The sequence below is a fragment of the Castanea sativa genome, chromosome 12 (genome assembly GCF_040712315.1).
Source record: "Castanea sativa cultivar Marrone di Chiusa Pesio chromosome 12, ASM4071231v1".
NCBI lineage: Eukaryota > Viridiplantae > Streptophyta > Magnoliopsida > Fagales > Fagaceae > Castanea > Castanea sativa.
In genome coordinates, this window is record NC_134024.1 from 155768 (window position 1) to 177746 (window position 21979).

General features: G+C 31.8%; 2 protein-coding genes across 2 annotated transcripts; one reads left to right on the plus strand and one right to left on the minus strand.

Moving 5' to 3' along the window:
- Positions 1-1507: 1507 nt before the first annotated feature.
- On the plus strand, positions 1508-4485 carry LOC142619405 (protein FAR1-RELATED SEQUENCE 5-like). Its single transcript, XM_075792495.1, has 6 exons — positions 1508-2266; positions 2503-3777; positions 3888-3947; positions 4023-4082; positions 4158-4217; positions 4435-4485. Exons 1-6 carry the CDS (start codon positions 1508-1510, stop codon positions 4483-4485), a joined length of 2265 nt encoding a protein of 754 aa, XP_075648610.1.
- A 7956-nt stretch (positions 4486-12441) lies between these two features.
- Positions 12442-18179, minus strand: LOC142619200 (LRR receptor-like serine/threonine-protein kinase EFR). The gene is made up of 3 exons (XM_075792272.1): positions 15518-18179; positions 14317-14696; positions 12442-13666 (listed from the first exon to the last, which is right to left on the minus strand). Exons 1-3 carry the CDS (start codon positions 18096-18098, stop codon positions 12971-12973), a joined length of 3657 nt encoding a protein of 1218 aa, XP_075648387.1. The 5' UTR covers positions 18099-18179; the 3' UTR covers positions 12442-12970.
- Positions 18180-21979: the final 3800 nt, after the last annotated feature.

Here is a 21979-nt window from a genome sequence, read left to right on the forward strand (position 1 = left end):
AACCTATATAGCTTTAAGTTAAAAGACTTCACGATACATCGTTTCAGTAATCTTAAAATTTTAACTTTTATTGCTACAACACCGTTTGAAAGCCTCTCACTATAAATAAATAAAAAAATAAACTGCTTAAATTACAATCAAATGCTTGCTGAACATTGAATTTACATTTTAAACCAGTTTAGTCTTGGTCCTATGAGCATTCGACATTACAAGCTTTTTTTTTTTTTTTTTTTTGCTTCTAACCAAATTCTGCACATTCATGTTTTTGCTGCATATTTCAAAATTTTAAAAAGTGAAAGATACTGAGTTGTAGATATAAAGGGAAGGAACGAAATTGATTCAATAATGCCCCTCTTGTAATAATACTAACAGTTGAGCTGATGGTTTATTAAAATGTCTCATGTTATACCACATGTACAGTTAAAAAAGAAAAAACACATTATTCTACTTAATTAATAGTCTCATGAGAACCAGTAAGAATTTACTATATTAATAGTTTTGTAAAAATATTATAAAATACTTATTGCCTATAGCATTTATATATATATATATATATATATATATATATATATATTTAGTTTACATCTAAATTTATATATTTTTTTTTTTACCAAATGAAAAATATATAAGAGGGAGGAGGGATTTTTGAAAAGTCGAAGGGCTCCTCCTAAGAAGAAGATGATGATGATGATGTTGATGGTCCTTGGGTGCTCATGCAAACCATTAATGTAAATATACTAGTAAATCTCAAACTATATATAGATAAAGAAAAAGAGTGCATTCAATTAAAACTGAATAGAAAGAAATTATAAGAAAAGTAAATTAAGGAAGATGAATATAATTTGAGTCCAAATCTTCTGTCTCATCAATTGTGCTCCACTTCATGCTCCACCAATAAAATTTGAACAGCTAGCCTCTCTCATTAAATGAGATAACTCTAACTTTAACACGTTAACGTTAAAATACTTTTTTTTTTCCTTTTTTCTTCCGCAGCTTTTATTTCTTCTCAGTTTGACTGTTTCTGGCTTTTGGTTCTTTTTTTTCTCTTCTCCATTGTCTTTGAGTCAACAAGAATGGCTTTTGGCTTCTTTTTTTTTTTTTTTTTTTTTCTCTTCTCCATGTGGTTTGTCTCTTGCCGCAACTTTTGTTTCTGATTTGGACACTTCCCTATTTTGTCTCATTGTATTCCTTTCTCCCAAAGTGTTTCCGGCTTTTGCTTTTGTTTTTGTGTGCCATTCCTTTTGTCCTGTGCAGATTTGTTTAATTGAGAGACTCTTGCTGCAACAAGCAACTTTCAAGGCTTTTACATATTGTTCAGTCACAAAGTAAGTTCTCTTCTTTTGGTTTAGTGTAAATAAATTTCTTTTTTAAATTTATTTTAAGATTTATAACAACTTTCTTATATACACTTGTGTGAGTTTGTGTCTAAAGTGTGTGTGTGTGTGTATATATATGTGTTGTTTATTAAAAAAAAATAACTATGTTGTTTTTGTTTTCTATTAAGGTCATGAGTGATAGCAATTATCATACTAAGACTGATAGTCAATCAGTTCGAAAATTAAATTTTGAAGATGAGGATTCACCACTTGTGATAGTTGAACAACCAGAACCAATATCAATAGATAGCAATGATAAAATTCATGCTAATGTAGAAGAAGAAGTGATTCCGAAATTAGGAATTGAGTTTGAGACTGAGAAAGATGCGTATGATTTCTATAATAGTTATGCGCGTGTAGTTGGATTTAGTATTAGGCGAAGTAAGGGCCATAAGGGTGATAAAGATGGTTCACGTAAATGGTTAGATAGAGTTTTTTGTTGCTCTTGCGAGGGTATACGAGGGAATAACAAAAGAGATGATAATGTGAAATGCCATTGTCTAGAAACAAGATGTGGTTGCAAAGCAGAGATGAAAATTAGTTGTAGATATAGTGAAAAATATTGTGTGGTAAAATTTGTGTCAGAGCACACACATGTCTTAGCTTCTCCTCGTAAGCGTATATTCCTTAGATCTCAGAGGTCCATTAATCCAGCCCAAGCTGTTGAGGCTGAATTAGCAGATAGTTCTGGAATTGCACCAAAAGCAAGTGTAGGACTAATGGCCAGAAGGGTAGGTGGACTTGACAATCTTGGCTTCATTCCTGAGGACTATAATAATTATTTGTGTACAAAACGAACAGAAGAGATGAAAAGCAGGGATACAGGAGGCTTACTTGAATATCTTCAAAGAATGCAATCTGAAGACCTTAATTTTTCTTATGCAATTCAGGTTGACCTTGATGATTAAATTACAAATATTTTTTGGGTAGATGGTAGAATGAAGTTGGATTATGAATATTTTGGAGAGGTAGTGTGCTTTGATACAACTTACAAAAAAATAAAGAAGGTAGGCCGTTTGCATTGTTTGTTGGTGTAAATCATCATAAACAAACTATCATCTTTGGTGCAGCATTGTTATATGATGAGACATCTGAGACTTTCATGTGGTTGTTTGATTCTTTTCAGAAAGCAATGTTTGGTAAGAAACCACAGACTATCCTCACAGACCAAGATGCTGCAATGGCAAAAGCTTTAGCTTCACAATGGCCAAAAACACATCATCGTTTATGTGTTTGGCATATGTACCAGAATGCAGCTAAGAACCTCAAAGAAGCGTTTGGAAGGTACAGTACTTTTGCAGCAGATTTTAGTAGTTGTGTATATGACCATGACTATGAAGACGATTTTTTAGATGCATGGGATAATATGCTTGATAAATATGATCTAAAGAATAACAGTTGGTTGCAAAGACAATTTGAGTTAAGGGAGAAATGGGCTTTGGTTTATGGGAGGAAAACATTCTGTGCTGATATGTCTACTACTCAAAGAAGCGAGAGTATGAACAGTCAAATTAAAAGGTACATAACTTATAATTATGACTTGTTACGTTTCCTTCATCACTTTCAAAGGTTGGTTGATGATAGACGTTTTGAAGAGTTGAGAGCAGATTTTAAAGCAACTCAAAGTAAACCATCATTAGAATATCCAGTAGAAATATTGAAGCATGCAGCAAGTGTTTATACTCCTGCAGTATTTAAGTTGTTTAATCGTGAATTATGGCTCACTTGGGATTGTGAATTGCATAAGGAGGGTGAGGTTGGATCTGTGGTAAAATATAAAGTTATTTCTCCCCGTAAATCTCGCCAACACATTGTTCAATTTGATTCATTGGCTTCTACAGTGATGTGTAGTTGTAATAAATTTGAATTTGTTGGAATTTTATGTGCCCATGCCTTAAAAGTGTTATCTTTTCAAAATTGTAAAAGGGTGCCAAATCAGTATATTTTAAAAAGGTGGACAAAAGATGCAAAGGTTGGTTCTGCAATGAAAAATTATATGCATGTAGGACCACGTGACCAAAATGCGGATGTGGGAAGTCGTTATAAAGTGCTGCTTAAATTGTATTCTAATTTGGCAGCAAGAGCTGCACTAACTGATGAGACTTTTCGAATTGCTTTGGATGCTCATGAAAGTACTTTGAACAAAGTGGAGGCAAATTTGAAAATTTTATCAATTGAAGAATCTACTGTTGGGAGCACTCATTTCAAATCAAAGGCTCAACAAGCTAATGATAATGTGCAGCCTACTAATTGTGAAGGAAATAAAATTAAAGGAATTAAGCTTAAAGGGAGACAAGCATGTGTAGAGACATCTCGTAGAAGAAAGGGTGCATTAGAGAAAGCTACAAGAAAGAGAAAACGTCAAACTAAAGCATCCTCTCATATTCAACAGCTCACACTGGTATGAAATTTGTTTTGTGTTTTGTTTTTTTTGTACTTACGATTTGTTAGACAATAGTATGTACTAATTTTCTAAATTATTTATATGATTTTCATTGTGAAATGTATCAGGAAAATAGCATGAGAAGTTTAAATACACCTGGCTTTACTGATATGCTAAACTTGACACAGGTAATTAAATGAAAGTTTATTTATTGATTTATTTTTTGCTTTTATATTTATTTGTTTCATTGTGAAATGTATCAGGAAGATAGCATGGCAAATTTAAATACACCTGGCTTTATTGATATGCTGAACTTGACACAGGTAATTAAATGAAAGTTTATTTATTGATTTATTTATTGATTTTATTTTTATTTGTTTCATTGTGAAATGTATCAGGAAGATAGCATGACAAATTTAAATACATCTGGCTTTACTGATATGATGAACTTGACACAGGTAATTAAATGAAAGTTTATTTATTGATTTATTTTTTGCTTTTATTTTTATTTGTTTCATTGTTAAATGTATCAAGAAGATAGCATGACAAATTTAAATACACCTAACTTTACTGATATGTTGAACTTGATACAAGTAATTAGATGAAAGTTTATTCAATTATTAATTTTTTGCTTTGATTTTATTGATTTCTGATTTGTTATACATTGATATGTAGGCACAATTACCCAAAGTGGGAAATCAAAGAAATTATGAAGATGTTGAATAGCAAGATAGAATTGAAGATAGAAGCGTGTTTGTTTATAGGAATTTATCAGCCACGCTCCAAGTCCATAGAGATCATGCATTGAGATATTGACTTAATTTTGCAAATTTTCTATCTTTTACTATGGTTTTTCAGATGTGTCTTTTAGTTAGATCTGGTTAGCAAAAAGACTCATTGAACTTTTGTATTTGGGGGAGGAGCATTGTTTTTTGTTTGTTTGTAGGCCTAAAACTTCTGCTTCCTTTAAAAATTATCTTCCTTGAACTTCTGTATTTGTGGCACTTGTCTAATTTTGTTTATGGAGTCCTATTTTAATTGTAGTGACAAAATTCTTGACTCTAGAGTCAATTGAAAGTCATAATCCATATAGAGAAAATACTTGTGGATTTTAAATTTCATATAAGAGATCCTACTAGCCTAGCATGATAGTACAATTGTAACTAGATTAGCCTCTTCTTGATAGCTCCAAGCAATGGCCAAAGCACAGTTGCTAGCCAAGCAATACAACTGACAACACGGTTAGCCTTGAGAAGCAAACTTTGGGACTTCACTCTTTCACTCTTCACCCCTTCAAATTGAATGGCCTCTCCTTTTATTTCTTCATCCTTCTTTTCTCCCTTTCACACTCTTCACATCAAGTCACAATAAATGCAAGCCAACTTATCTTGACTTTGCTTCAACCAATTTCTTTTCTTCAGCTCTCCCTTAGCCGAATGACCCTTGCCTTCTGCTTCTTTCTTTTCTTTCTTCCTTCCAACGTGTCCCACAAGTTTAACATCACATATTCATTTATTTGGCTTGACTTTTGTACATCCCTTCATAAATGGTTCAGTACTTTTGTACATAATTATGGAGGAAAAGATGAACTCAATTCTTCTCTTTCGAACAAGCTTCTCTAGCAAATTCAATTTGCTTTGCTGACTTCTTGCCAATTCTTCAACAAGCTCATTTAATGAGCTAAGACAAAGTGTGGGCTGGACTATGGTACAGTGCACCCAACATTCACCATCATCAAGGGATGTGTACAACTTCAAGCAGATAACAATGTTTCTATTTCTGCAGAATTGGTATGGTTCCCCTGTTTTTGTTTCGGTAGAAACTGTTTTTCCTGCACATAATGTTTTGTTCCTGCAGAATAGGTCCGGTTTCATCTCAAAAAAAAAAAAAAAAAAACCATCTATTGAGACATATCCGACTTTATCTCAATTGAAACACAAAACCAAGACATATCAATCCAAGCATTCTCAGCAGATATCCATTAATCCAATCAATCCTTATCAAATAGAGTTTGATAAAATAATGAAATATGGAATTTAAATAAAATGTTATCCATATATTCAAATCAAATTGTAATCTCTACAATAAGATATATACAAGAGAGCTTCTATGGAGGAGCTTTCCATCCCAATCACTCATTTAAGAATTTCAACAAACATGTAAAATGCAAAATCCAGCAACCCCAATTATTTACTTACTACAACCTTTACATCGTCCAAAAACGTTTTTCTTTCCACATTTTTCATAATGGAACAAAAAGCAAACACCATTATCACCATAGACAAGTCACTTTGTAGAAACCAATAGAAGCAGATGAACACTTGAAGATGAAGTGAGGATGTGTCTGTAACCGGGGCGAAGTGAGGATGAAGATGAACAAATCTGTAAAAGCCTTGAAAGTTGCTTGTTGCAGCAAAAGTCTCTCAGTTGAAACAAATCTGCACAGGACAAAAGGAAGCCAAAAGCCGTTCTTGTTGACTCAAAGGGCAATGGAGAAGAGAAAAAAAAAGAACCAAAAGCCAGAAACAGTCAAACCGAGAAAAAATAAAAGCTGCGGAAGAAAAAAGAAAAAAAAAGTATTTTAACATTAACGGTGTTAAAGTTAGAGTTATCTCATTTAATGAGGGAGGCTAGTTGTTCAAATTTTATTGGTGGAGCATGAAGTGGAGCACAATTGATGGGACAGAAGATTTGGACTCATATAATTTAATGTATATTTACTTGTAAATCTCAAGCTATATATAGATAAATAAATAAATAAATAAAACAAGTGCATTCAATTAAAACTAACGAGGAATAAATTATAAGGAAAGTAATTTAAGGAAGAAGAATATAATTTGATGTAAAAGTGTTTTGGACTAAATTGTTCTTTTATTTTGAGAAATGCTAGGTCCATAATACTTTTACAACATTTTTACAGTAAATTCTAGGTGATAGATTATTAGAATTTACAAGAAACAGCTTGCCATTTAAGATCTGTTGTGAAAGTGTTGTATGTGTAGAATTCATCTTTCATTTTAAGGACAAAGCGAAAGGAAAATAATAAAAGTGAAGAATATGTGACTTACAGATTTGGAAATTGAGATCACTATAGTAGTGATTGTGACGAAAGTCGAAACCTTCATGAAACAAAGCCGGACTCAATTCTTATTAGATAATTTCCTGTTCCATAGTCTTCCGGTTGGTCTTAAATGCCCTTTCTCTTTTGCCTTTTAGTGTGGCAAAAGGGTCAAACTTAGCTCTTCATGCAAATCAATTTATTTATTTCTTTTTATAGAGTTTCAACCTATAATGCCTCTTCTGATGATTACACTCTTTATTATCAGAACAAGACATCAATCGGTTTTTTATATAGATGTGGATTGAATTCTAAATCTCTTACTTAGTAATCAAAGATTTTATTAATTAAGCTAACTGGAACCTACTGCAAGTTAATTCATTGATTGCTCATTCATCCCTTGCTCCTTGTATTTTAGTTCATTTTACCTCCTTATTGATCCTTTCAATTTTTATTTTTATTTTTAGTATTTACTTCAATGTTATAGTTTTTTCTTTTTGGGAGTAAAAAATGAATATTTACCTTTTGGGTAATTACAATCCACTCCCTTGAGGTTTGGAGAAATGACAGTCCATCCCAAGCTTGAAGGAAAAAGATATTTTTCTCCTTAACATCCGATTGAACAAACTTTGTTAAATTAATATTAAAATTTTGTGTATTAACCTGATCTTTGCTTAAGAACAAGTTTCCAAAATTATTCTATTTCATAATTAAAATTCATTATTTCAAAATTTTAATTGAAGTGTATTTTAAAATATTAAGTGTGGATTTTGCTTATTATTATTTTTCTTTTTTCAATAGGTTATTGAGAAATTTTCTGTTGCAAGTGTTTTGGAACTTGATCAATTTTAGGGGGTTGGAAGGGAGGAGTGTTAATTTCTTCAAATCTCAATGGAGGGGAGCATATTTTTCCCCACAAGTTTGAAGTGGAGGATCATTCCCTCAAACTTAAAAGGAGGAGAGCGTAATTACTACCCAACCTTTTTATTACTATTTATCTGACCTCTCTTTGGCACATGTTTTTCTTTTTCTTTTTTTTTGGAGAGAAATTCTTTGGCTTTTCTAATGTTACACTTACCCTTGAGTATTGGATTAAAATAAAAAGGTTAACCTTCGAATTACTATTTGATACGATTATTTAGTATGTAGGGAGCGCAAACCTACAAAATGGATAAGAAGAGAGTGGAATGAAGAACCAAGAATTTTGCTGCTCTGATATAAGTATACTTTAATAGATTTATGTTGCTTTAAAAAATAAATTGAGTAAATGTAAACAAAACCAAAAAGAGGTAACATATTAAAAAATTGTACATAAACTAGCGGAAAAAAAACAGGTTGATTTTAAGCTTATCCAATATACACTTTTGCAATTGCCAACAATATCAACGATCCTGACTTTTCTGCAAAAAAATTTCAACAATCTTGACTTTTTTCTCAAATAATTCCAACAATCATGATTATTAGTTAGGTTGAATATGATATCATTAATTTTTACTTGCTATATGTATCTCTAGAATACAAATTCTCATTTCACTTTTTGTGCTCCACTTTATGCTCAACCAATTACACAATGTTTTTCTAATGTTATTAGTTTGGTTGAATAGAAGAAATTATTCATTCATGTGGGAGGAGTTCCCTCCTCTCACAAGGGGTGGTAGGGAGGACTTCTCCCGTAGGAGTGAACAATTCCTAGGTCGAATATATTGTCATTATTTATGACTTGTCTTTTTGTATGCATTTGATTATATATATATAAACACACACACACACACTTGCAGACACAATATAACAAAAAATTGTACTAACTCTACCATCGCTCTTACAAATATCGCATAAATGGCATTATTGTCTTTATAAAGTAGTTAAAATCTTAAAATTCTATAATCTTAGAGCATTCTCATCAAAGGTGAGATAAATGCTAAAAGTTATTTTTAGCAACAAAACCATTAAAAAAGCCCATACATCAATGACACTAAATTTTAAATTTTTTAGCACCTTGCTATAGTAAGATGTTATTATTTTTTGTTCCCCTTCTCTCCCTTCCCTCAGATCTCACTTTCTGCTCTCTCTCAAATAGAATAAAAAAAGATAAATAAATAATATTTTAATGAAGTGGTAAAAAAAATAGAATTTTTTTTTATAGAAAAAATAGAAATTTTGATGTTATGTGTATTGTAAAGTGGTGTATTAAATGCTATAAAGTTGATTTTTTAGGTGCTAAATGCTAAATTTTTTAAAACTCCTGATGAGAATGCTCTTACACAACCAAACAAAGAGTTCCGATCCCAAAAAAAATTCCTCTCTCAAGTTGTGAGAAATGGAATAGTGATATTATTGTGTTTTCCTTTCATACGTTGGATAAAAATTAGTATTAGCCAAACTAGACTCCTTGAAACATCTTACAAATAAAATATCTTGTCCATTCCTCAATCAACTCTGAAGTTTGGACTAAATATCTCCATCAAATGTCCTCTCTTGCTTTTGATGCTTGAAACATCAAAATATATCCAACTAAGCATTCAAAATTAGTTTAGTGTAATATTTTATCCATTCAACTCAATTAGACACAAATTATTTCAGTAAAAGATAATTGTAGAAAGGTGTGAAAATAAAATCAATTATATAGAAAGGAACAATTTTTGTTGTACTAATAGCCTGTTTTTGCCAATTTGGAAATTTGTTTTAACTGCAAGTAGAAATGCTGTACAACAGACCCTGTCAATAGCTTCCTGTGTTGAGTAGCATTAGGGGGAAAAAATATGAGTAAAAAAAAAAACTATCTTTGGACAATGGAAACCCCTTTTTTTTCAAAAAAATAACTCCATCTCATGACATACAAAAGAAAGGAAGCTAAGAGGCAATATGTGAAACTATTGAAACGAAGCCAAGAGCTCTGTGGGTGTAGGTGTGTAGCTCTTTCTATCACTCACTTGATATTGATATTATTATTTATTAGTCGCATACCCGCATGTTGTGCATGATAATTTTTTTAGGATGATCTCATTAAGTATTTTATTAATACTATAATTTTAGTTATTAACCATTAGTTCATTAGTTTTTAAGTTAATATAAACCTTAAATATTCCTTTTTTTTACCTTTACACACACATGCACACACACATATATATAATGTGAATCTTTACACATACCTTTAAGAAAACTCGATATATTCCATTTCTTTGGATGCACAAAATTATAGACCACTACTCCATAATGATAGTGGCTAATTAGTTTTATATATATTTTTTAGTGATCTCATTTGCAACACTTCTTACCATTATCATATATTTACTAATTGATGATTCACATAACAAAAACATTAAATGAGAGGTAGCATTGTTCATTATATTTTCAAAAGTAATAGTGTATGAAAATTATATATATATATATATATATATATATATATATATATTATAAATAAGGTTAAATGAAAGGTCAAAAAGAATTTTTTATATTTTCTAACTTTATTTCTAATGTAATTTCTACTACTACCAGAGAACATCTTTTTTTTTTTTTTTTTGTTATGATTAATATGGTTTCCATAGTTAGAGTTTGATTAGTTTTAAATTTAAATTTAGTACTATGATTGTATTTAATTATTGATTTAATTTTTTAAGTGAATTTAACGGTTTATTTTACACACTGTAAAGTTTTTAATGTTCTCCACACGATAATCTCTATTTTATTTTTTACTTATCCTTACAACCTCTTTGTTTTCCAATCAATGGTTACTAATTGATGCTTGATTCTTTTTTCTTTATCTACTCTTTATTACTTTGTATTGTTTTTTTTTTCATTACCATCTCTCTCTCTCTCTCTCTCTCTCTCTCTCTTTCCATTGGCAACCTATCGGTATCCAAAATTTGATGATGATTTTAATTTTTTTAATTTAGTGTTTCTAACTTAATTTGTTTTGCATTTCATTTTTCCTTTGATGCATTGGGTATGAGAATGAGTGTTTCCCTAGCATTACTTCACTTAATAAGGACAATTTTATTTAAATAATTTAGGAAAAATATTATATTTTAAAATTTTTAAAATTAAAAAGGAGAGGAAATATAAATAATTTAATGATATATATGGGGGATGTGGCTGAATTTAAATGTTGAATAAAATTATATGAGAAAAAAGTAAAAATAAAATATATATATATATATATATATATATATATATATATATATATATATATATAACAGTAAACACTAACTTATATGTAATATAATAATAGTGTATATTCTTACATACTATCTTTAATTCTTTATAATGCAATATGATAACATTTAACAATCAAAGTGATAAAAAAAATTAAAAAAAAAAAAATTAAAACACAAAACTAAATTTCATCAACCAAAATAGAATTCTAAAGAATACAACACTTTATCAAGCTAAAATAGAAATGCAAGAAAAACAAAAATAAAATCCACCAAAAAATTGAGGGAGAAAGAGTGGAAAATAACTTATTTTTTGTGAGATAAAATTATGTAAAGAATAGAAGAGTGAATGACAAATTTATAATGAGAGAATGATAATAAAAAGAAACAAAATAAAGAAAGATAAAAGGAAAGATGAAGAGTGATATCAATGTAGAATGTTTAGGAAGATGAAAAGGTAAATGGAATGAGAAAGGTTAGAGAAAGTGTAAATGTTAAAAAATAAGAGAAAATGTCAATAATTTAATGATAAGGAGGATGTGGTTGAATTTGAATATTGAATAAAATAAGATGAGAAGGAAAAAAAATAAGAAAAATTAAAAGATATAACAATAAACACTAAATTATCCAAATTATGCTATGTAATGGAATACTATTATATTTTTATCTACTATCTTTAATTTTTATAACGTAATTGGATAAAATTTAACGATCAAAGAGAAATAATAATAATAATAATAATAATAATAATAACTTCTTAAAACACAAAACTAAATCGTATCAACCTAAATAAGAGTTCTAAAAAACACAAAAATTTATCAACCTAAAGCGGAGATGCAATAAAAATAAAAATCCACCAAAACATTGAGAGAGAGAGAGATAATCTTTTTTGTGAGAGATAATTATGTAGAGAATGAAAGAAAGAATGACAAATTTATTGTAAGAGAGAGTGAATAAGAAGAGACAAATAAAGGAAGATGAAGGGAAATATGAATAGTGATATTAAAGTAGAGGGTAGTAGAAAGATAAAAAGATAAGAGAAGAAGAAAGATTGAAGAAAGTGTAAATATATATATATTTTTTTAAAAGTGAATGTCAAAAAAATTATAGGAAAATTGAAAATAAAAAGGATACATATATATATATATATATGTATGTATGTATGTATGTATATATGTATGTTAAAACCGACAAAGATGAATATATAAAGTTAATAATTTATTTATATATTTTTTTGTAAAAAAAAGAATAATAATTATGTGACTAATGATGTGGCAATGAGGTGGCGCAACATGAGCCCAGTAGCAATAAATGCTACGCTTCAGCTTTTAGTAATATATAGATACAGACATAGATATAGAATATGGATTAGCTTAAAAATTGTAATTAAAAAAAAGTGGTGGAGAGAGAGAGAGAGAGAGAGAGAGAGAGAGAGAGAGAGAGAGATATGAAGGTTTTTTTTTTTGCTGAAATAAAATTCATTAAAACCAACAAAACAGAATTACACAGTACAACAAGAAGAGACCCTCTCAAGAACAACAACATTAGAAACAGAAATTGGGAGAGTCTCAGCAACTAAATAACCAATAAAAAATGAACTTGAGGCCCATTTTATTAATGCATCAGCACTTTTGTTCAAAATCCTAGGAACACAGCTAAAACAAAATTTAGGAGTCTCACTCTCCTTAACTACACTTCTAATAATTTCAACATACTGATGAAGCTCCCAGCATACCGATTGATCAGTGTTGCAGATAGCATCAAAAACAATCTTTGCATCCCCTTCTATCATTACTTGCTCATAGCCTTCTTCATTTGCAGCTTGAATTGCTAGTCCAATAGCCAAGCATTCAGCTATCGCCACAGAAACAGCATCCACCTGTTCAGCCCATGCCTTCAAAACTTCACCTCTACAGTTTCTTGCCAAACCAGCAACACTTGCCTTCCCTTCACTCCAAGAAGCATCAACATTGATCTTAATCCAGCCCCTTGGAGGTGGACACTACCCTTCTTCCTTCTCTCTTTCTTTACATTGCCCATCATTTTCCTTTCTTGGAGAAAAGCTTTCCATAGCAGACTTAATTCTCCAAGGGAATTCCATTGGGTCAAACTTTACATTTTTAGAAAGCATCAAATTTCGCATCCTCCATGTTTCGTAGCAAATCACGGCTGCCATTAAAGTGAACTCATTTTGATTTAAACCATCAGTTATTAACTCCTTAGGGGGGTTTAATATCTTTTGTACCAACTCCACAGCAGAATTAGCCTCAAAATGATCCCATCTCAAGCCAATCTCAGAGGCAAACCACAACATTCTAATCACTATACAATCACGGAACACATGTAGCTCTGATTCCTCTGCTTCCCCACACAGCACGCAAGACAGATCCTCACACCCTATGCTATTTGCCAATCGGGTTTTAAGGGGTAGTTCTCCTTTTGCAAGCCTCCACAGAAACATTTTTAGTCTTTCGTGCAATTTACTTTCCCATAGCTTCTTCCAATCTTGGTTATACGTCTGATCAAATCTATCACCGTGCTCTATTAAGTAGGAAGATTTCACTGAAAAATTTCCTGACGTTTCTCCCAACCACACCGATTTATCTGGATTTGCTCTTCTAGGGATGGGAATTTGCTTTATAGCCCGGATTGAGTTTTCTTCAAAAATTTGTTGTAGCATGATTTCATTACATTTTCCCTGCTCAATTAGATTGACTACTATTAGAGGGTGATTAGCTGCTTCATTTGATATAGGTGAAGGTTTGAACCCTTGGATTCATTCCAAGAGAGATAGAAGTTTAAAAACTGTAATTCAAAAAAAAAAAAAGTGTCTGGACAGATGAATTTTAAAATTGCAAATGAAACAAACAAAATAAAGTGGTTGAAGTCATAGAGTCATAGCCCTCATGATACCTACAATTGACTATTAAGTAAAACCAATGATATATATCAATTTTATTATAAAAAAAATATTAGTTACAATTAACTCATCTCATAGTCAAGCGTTGTGTGGGTCTAGGTATAAATTTGTATGTCAAATGCAAATTGGAAATGGGTTGTTTGAAGATGAAGTAGATCATCAATAACACCTGTGGTTGTAAATTTGAATAACTAATAAATAATATTGGACAACTAATTTACTAATTTTAGCAGAATTAAAATGATAATCTATTAATTGGACAATCACGATTATCTAACAAAAAAATTATAAAAAAAAAATCATCCATGCTTGTGTATGCAAAATAAATTAAACAAAGAAAGAAATCATAATGGCAAATAATTATTTTACGAGATAATTGTCATGTGCACTTTTACTTGAGCAAATTCAAATTTGAAATATAGCAATACCTCAACTTGGATTCCACTAGTTAAAGGCCCATGTCTGTAAATCCTGGAATTAAGATAAGCATTTTTTATCAAATGCAATTTCCTGGTAACTTCCTCCATATTCATTCTTTCTTTTGGCGACTGCACTGAACAAGCCAATCCAAGTTGAAGTTTTGGGACTAGGTACTTATGCATTTCTTCAACGTCTCTTCGAAGGAATGGATCTACAATCTGGACAAGTCTTTCTGGCTGTGCAACTGCCATCTTAGCATAATTGTGGAGATTGAGACCATCTTTAAACATTTTGTCAGTGGGTTGCTTCCCTAAGAACATCTCCAATATAATTATTCCATAGCTATACACGTCTCCCTTTGTTGAAGTGTCACAGCCCATGCCATACTCTACACGTTATGTAATGTAAGGAGATTTTGAAATTCTTGTTTGTAATGAAATTTGGGATTTGAGGAGTGTCCATCAAAAAGTAAAAAGAAATTGAACATAAGGAAAAACGTGATGATAGATGCCACAAGTTCAATATTTCAAGTTTAAAAAAATGATAATTTGTACGTTAGAATAATACTTTTGAGCCCACTAGAAGGAGGCAATATTTATGGTTTGGATGTAGTAATGGAAATATGGTTAATGGTTATAATTAGGATAATTTAATCAAACTAATTTATAATTGGTATGGTCATACTACTGGACTCATGAGATACTGGCTCCACAATTCACAAATGTTCAATACAGAATCATAAGTCCTATTATTACCCACTACATAATTCACGTGTAGTTTTTGTTGACAGCTTGTTCAGAGTAGGATACGTACATCAATAAAATACACAATATTGTAGAATCGGTCTGTCTTAAGAGCTGCTATACCACAATTTGATATAGCCGATTGACAAGCTATCATCTCAAACACAGTGTTCAGGAATTAAATCGATTAAAAAAGCAAGCTAAGTGAATGGATAATCAGTAATACCTGTCAACTAATAAAATTTACGACTTATCATGGCATAAATCATGTTTTCTTACTTAGACTTTTTTATTTAAAAAATACATCGAGTGTGTGTATGCTTGTTTTTGTGTTGCATGTTGTGAGAGAGGATCTTTTGCTGATACGGCAATTGCTAAAACAAGAAAACCAATATGTTTTAAACAATTAATTTAATGATATTTGTTAGGATATTTTAGGATTTAGAAATGATTGGAAGGAAATTACCTGGAGCAACAAAGCCAATAGATCCCTTTAGCCCACTTGTAATAGTTTCCTTCAAACAAGAATCTTCAATAGTTGAGCCGAACCTTGCTAAGCCAAAATCACTTATATGAGCAACCATGTCATTGTCAAGAAGAATATTACTTGGCTTTAAATCACAGTGAATAATTGGTAGCACAGAATGGTTGTGAAGATAATTTATTGCAGTAGCCACATCAATTGCAACATTTAGTCTTTGAAGAAAGCTCAAGTTCCTTGATTGATTTTCGCTGTCTAGCCCTGGATGCAACCAAACATCTAAGCTCCCATTTGTCATGAATTTAAAGACTAGAGCTTTGAATTCATTTCCACAATGATCCATGTGAGAGCAACATGTTATTATCTTAACAAGATTCCGATGCCGAATATTTCGTAATGTGTTGCATTCGGCCATGAAACTTTTGGAAGCTCCCTTCTGTTGAAGGTTAAGGACCTTTATAGCAACTAGAGTTCCATTCCCATCAAGATCTCCTTTATACACAGAGCCAAAACTGCCAGATCCAATTAAATTATTTGAAGAAAATCCACTAGTTGCTTTATAGAGTTCTTTGTATGTAACATTACAAGTGTCTAGTGACTGCATGAATTCTTTGTATGAAAAACTAATGCGGGGCATTCTTGAAGCCATTGATAGTGACCTTTGTGATTTTCTTATCGAGTAGCGATTATTAAGAAAGGAAGAAAACAAGCAAATAAATAGAACAATGGGAGTAATAATAAGTGCTACTTTGAAGCCAATGGACTTCCGTGGTTTCATGACTTTTACATGACATTTTGGCAACTTCAAGTTTGGTATACCACTACAAAGTTTAGTATTTCCAATCAATGATATTGCAATTGTGTTTTTAAAAACTCCTTCAGTTGGTACCTCACCCTCAAAATTATTGAACGAAAGATTAAGGTGTTCCAACACCAAACAAAATCCGATAGATTTCGGAATTTCACCCGACAAATTATTGTTAGAAACATCCAGTTTGTTGATATTTTCAAGGCCACCTACTTCTAATGGCAGTTTGCCAGTCAATGAGTTGTAAGATAAATTGAGGAGAATTAGTGTAAGGGAAGAAAGACCAATAAGCTCTAGGGGTATGGATCCATTAAGGTTATTTTGTGAAACGTCCAAGATCTGCAAATTTGGCCAGTTACTTGGAGGTATGGTTCCTTCAAATCTGTTTTCTTGTAACTCGAGTCGGAACAACCGAGTAAGGTTGCCTATGAAGGTTGGTATTTCTCCAGACAATTTGTTTCCACCTAAAACCAACAGTTGCATCTTCTGAAACCTCCCGAAACTAGTGGGAATGGTGCCACTGAAGTGATTATAATCCATTCCTAAGCCAATTAAGTTGACAAGATTCTCTAATGATGCAGGAATAGTTCCAGATATTTCATTGCCTCCAAAAAATAATTTAGTGAGGTTGGTTGACAAGTTGGCTATAGAATTGGGCAAAACACCTTGAAATTGGTTTTTACTTAAATCCACGGAGACCAGTTTGCTACAATTTGTTAGCGATGTTAAGAAATGGAGGCTCTTTCCTAGGTAATTGCTATTCAAACCTAGCGATGAAAGATCCAACAAATTTCCAAAATTAGTTGGAACTGATCCCAGAAAATTGTTCATACCAAAATCAATTTTTTGAAGGTGAGTTGCATTGCATAATGAAGTAGGGATTGGCCCAGAGAACTCATTCCCACCAAATCGAAGAACTTGGAGATTGGGAAGATTAAGGCCTATGTTTGTTGGAAGGGTGCCATTAAGTTGGTTGTCTGCAACTGAAAATATTTGGAGAGATGACACGTTGTAAAGAGAGGAAGGGATCATACCTGACAATTTATTCATGAGAATTGAGAAAACTACTAAGCCTTTTAATCGGCCTATGGTATCTGGAATATTTCCCACCAGGTTATTGTACTCTGCAGCGAAAGATTTGAGCGAAGAAAGATTTCCTAGAGAAGGTGGGATCCCTCCTGCCAAATTGTTTTTGAGGAGTTGAAGTTCTTCAAGTTTCATTAGAGAGCCTAGCTCCATTGGAATTTTCCCTCTAAAGTTATTCACATGAAGATGTATGAATCTGAGATTGGAGCACTTGGACAAGTTGGGTGGTATTTGCCCCTCCAACGTGTTATTGTTAAGTCTGAGTTCTTGCAGTCGAAACAAATGGCCAACTTCCTGTGGAATTTCACCATAGAAGCTGTTGTTTTGGAGTTTGATGGATCTAAGAAAGCTGAGGTTGCCTATGTAAGGTGATAGAGATCCACGTAAGTTGTAGCCCGGTAGGTCCAAGGCCGTGACTCTTTGGTGTCGACCATCGCATGTTATTCCAAGCCAATTGCAGAAGTTCACAGAGTCATTCCATGAACTCAAAATGTTATATGGATCATAAGATACAGATTCTTTAAATTTGAGCAAAGCCAAACGATCGGTCTCATTTGTTGGAGCAGGGGCTGCAGTGGTTGGTTGCAAGCAGAGCAGGATTATAAAAAGGAAGAGAATCGCATGAAGGTATATGGAACAAGACGCACACGAATTGGTTTGGTGAAGCATCATTTGGTTTGGAGAAACAGGAATTTGGGGAAAATGAAATATTTGATGCCGGGCAATGAAGGCTGATTATTAGCAGATTTCTCCTCTGGGAAATGGGAAAAAGACAAGACCCCAATGCCTTTTTTTCAAGAGCTGCCAGTCCGAAGGAAATTGATTAACTACCCCCACGGCCCCATCTTTGTCCTTGTTTTGTTGAAATTTGTTATATTACTTTCACATTTTCAATTTGCATTTTCTAATATTCTACTTTCCAGCTACTTTCCAAAAGATCTCATCGCTCCGTGTTCTACACTTCTTATTAATCTCTTTCCTCTCAAATTTCTCTACAAAAAAATAAATAAATAAATAAACAAAAATCTCTCCTCTCTGCCTCTTTCTTAACATAGAGTTTTATTAAGTGAAACTTACAAATTAAAGTGACAATAAATGTAATCGATAGATTTTAATTATTGTAGAAATGAATATTTGAAAGTCTCTTTATCGTTAGTGACACATCATTTAGTAAGCTTAATGTAATAAAAATTGTAATACATGCACCACTAATCAATGAATTATGGCTATGATTGCTTTTCTTATTATTATAATTTATTAGCAAATTATGTTTCTATTACCAGCCGATCAACAAAGCTGTCGATCATCCTCTAGAAAACCTTTCCTTTTTTTTTTCTTTTTTTTTTTGAGAAACATCCTCTAGAAAACTTAAACACAAAGAAAGAAAAAGTTTAATACAACAGCCCACACGCACATGAAGTCACAATTGATTTGGTAGCAGTCAATTTGATTTTTACTTATCAGCTCACTAATAAAAATGTCATGCCATCATTTGAATTAAAAATGTCAGGTAATTTCACTAATGAAATTATGCCCAAGTATTTTTGGACCTGGGTGTAAATTAGTATGGGCTAGTCATGTTAGTGGGCTAGTCTCACTTTGAGAGAAACTCAATGACAATTAGATGAGTTAGGCCCAACTCAAGCCCCAATCCTTCAGAAGCACTGATGGTGGTGCACCTAACATCGAGTAATGCCAACATTAGGTGAGGCTTTATTGTAAGGTGGTGAGACAATGCACGTGTGGCTGGGTCAGCAGGGACGGAACTTGTGGGCTTAGGGGGCCATTGCCCCAGAACGACTAGTATATAGCTACACAAAAATTTTGACTTTTGACCCTAAATTGTATATACTTGGCCCTCTTTCTCCAGATTTTTTTACAAATTGACATAAGAAATTTCCCAATTTTGTACTTCTATTTTATCAAACAATCCCTTTTCTCAATTGCCCCAAAGAATATCAAGAAAATCCTTTAGACTAACCAACAAAACAATTCATAAACCTAGATAATAAGAAAAACCTTTAGACAAATGACAAATTCAGTCTAAAAAATGCCAGAAGGACAATTACAAATGACAAATCCTTAGCAAAACAATCCTTTTAGCGCAATACCACCACCATCATCATCTTTTTCTCTGGCCAGCTGCCGTACTAGTACCACCATCGTCTGACAAAGACTACCATCAACATTTTCTTCATGCTGCATCTTTACTTGCCTTCGTCTTATTTATTTTTCTAACTTCACAACCTTCAGTGCATATGTTCATCTTTCCTCTTTGTTAAATGATTATGGAGAAAGCTTATCCCAAACTAGTTTCAAAAGAAATTCTTCAAACCCTCCTTATATTTTTTTATTAGATGTAAATTTTGATAAATTCATCATTAGATTGCATTTTTTTATTATATCTTTCATACATGTAAAATTTCAAGAAGTTCAAAGATCAATAACTATATCATCAATAAATTTTTTAATTTTAAGTTTTTATAATCTTAAATTATGTATAAAAAAAATATTTATGGATCGAATAGTAATTAACATCTGATTTAAAAGAAATTTAACTTGTTTATTAAGAACATAAAGAATATGTAATTCAATGGTTAGATTTTCAAAATATGTATAGACCACGTGTAAAACTAAAGTAAAAGAGGAAGAAAGAGTGGTTTTTTTTTTTTTTTTAATGGATTTGGGCTAAACCGTCCTTGGATACTCTTTGGAAATTGTTGTGGAGGTGATGTGTCATCGGAGGAGCCTGAGGAGATTGGGATGTCACGGGATTTCCTAAAGCAGTTTCCCATTGAGAAAGACAGAGGAAGGTCGAGAGAGAGAGAGAGTTTTAGCTTGTAGTGCTTTCGAGAATTTTTATATTCTTCAATTTAGTTGCAAGAGCATATATTTATAAAAAATTCGAGAAGTTTGATTTCAACTGCTCTACACTGCTTCTTTTTTTCTTTTTTCTTTTTTCTTTTCTATTTATGCTTTGCTTTTGCTTCTTGGATGGTCCTGGGCATCATTCTTCTTTCTCTTTTTGCTTGGATACGCTTTTGCACAGAGAGAGAGAGAGACAACAGTCATTACTTTGATTTATCAAAAGAAAATGGCCTTCAATGTGGTAACGAATTTTGCATTGTCTGGAATGTCTAATTGCAAATACAACAACATTCATTGATTCACAACTAGGTCCTCTTATAGAATGAGGAACCATCTTTGTTTAAATATTTTTCTCTTGTAATTACATTATCTAACAAGAATTTAGAAAGGTCATCTAATTGCAAGTTGTGTTTGAAAACTTGAAATTGGATATGGATTTTGATTTTGATTTTGATTTTGATTTTGAATCAATAGATTTGAAATGCCTCAATTTCAAATCCATTGATGTGGCCAAACATCCTGGGATATGAATTTGGTCAAGAAGTACCTCCATTCATGTGGCCAAATAAATTTTGCATCTCTCCAAACTTTGCAAATTGGTTTGATCTTGTGATAGTCACCATAACTTTTTTAATAGCTACAAATAAATTAATAATAATAGAATACGTTATCTGATAGACAAAATTGCTATAGGTCCTGTACAACTTTTTACTTCAATTTAATTCTAATAGTGGTAATAAAAATAGGGAAAAAGTTAATAGATGCCCTAAGGGCATTAGTTTATGAAATATTTTTAGAAACTTTTTTGGAAAGAGAAAAAAGAAATTAATGTTTTTTTAATGTTTTTTTTTTTATTTTTCATGAAAGTTGTGTCAAAACTTTACTTAAATAGTTTATTAACAATTGTTCTAAAAGCACCCGCTAACAAATTTTTTTTTTTTTTTAAACCCATCTATATCTCACAGGCATTGAAGCACCTTAACCACCTAACAAGTTCCACATTGTGTTTGAGTTTCTATGATTTTGTTCCATTGGAGCTAAAACTATTCTACAAATTAATATGAGGGCCCATTTTCTGTTGAAAACTCTGTTTCTCATGTAATTATCTGCTATATCAAGAATTTGGAAATTGGTTACCAATTGTTAGGTACCAATGACTCAATTTTCCAATTCTACACTTGACAAATTTCTTTCCATTCATAATTCCCTCAAACCCTACTAATTACGACAACGGAAGAATCTTCTAAAGAGCAAGGAAACCATATAAACTTCTCCGAAATTCACAACTCATGCTCTCATTGAGATTAACTCAAATACACTACATGAGAGAATGGGAGAAAGGTACCTAATAGTACAGCTTGTAGGCGATACGACAGCAGTAAGCTCAATTGAACTTTATTATATTCTATGAAAATAGTAAGCTCAATTGAGCTTTACTATATTTTATGAAAATCATAATAATTAAAACCATATAAATCATATCTGCTAGAACTCATCAAAGAAAAAAAAAAAAAACTCTATATATTACTCCTACACCAAGCTTGTCACTCTATTTCCTATACTGACTTGTAATCGTGGCATTTCTCTAATAAATATACTTATTATTTGGAAATGACAATAATTTTAATTAACTAAATAAGAAAATGTCTCCTTAAATTTTTATTACATTGATTAATGAAAAAATT

What these genes read in the sequence shown, in the direction of transcription:
- LOC142619405 (XM_075792495.1), top strand. Translation starts at nt 1,508, where the DNA reads ATGAGTGATAGCAATTATCATACTAAGACTGATAGTCAATCAGTTCGA. An exon ending in ATTTTTCTTATGCAATTCAG is followed by an intron (nt 2,267 to 2,502) that starts GTTGACCTTGAT and finishes GATTCTTTTCAG; the next exon opens with AAAGCAATGTTTGGTAAGAA. An exon ending in ATATGCTAAACTTGACACAG is followed by an intron (nt 3,948 to 4,022) that starts GTAATTAAATGA and finishes GAAATGTATCAG; the next exon opens with GAAGATAGCATGGCAAATTT.
- LOC142619200 (XM_075792272.1), bottom strand. Translation starts at nt 18,098, where the DNA reads ATGATGCTTCACCAAACCAATTCGTGTGCGTCTTGTTCCATATACCTT. An exon ending in TATTGGCTTTGTTGCTCCAG is followed by an intron (nt 14,697 to 15,517) that starts GTAATTTCCTTC and finishes CATAACGTGTAG; the next exon opens with AGTATGGCATGGGCTGTGAC. An exon ending in CTAGTGGAATCCAAGTTGAG is followed by an intron (nt 13,667 to 14,316) that starts GTATTGCTATAT and finishes CTAATTGAGCAG; the next exon opens with GGAAAATGTAATGAAATCAT.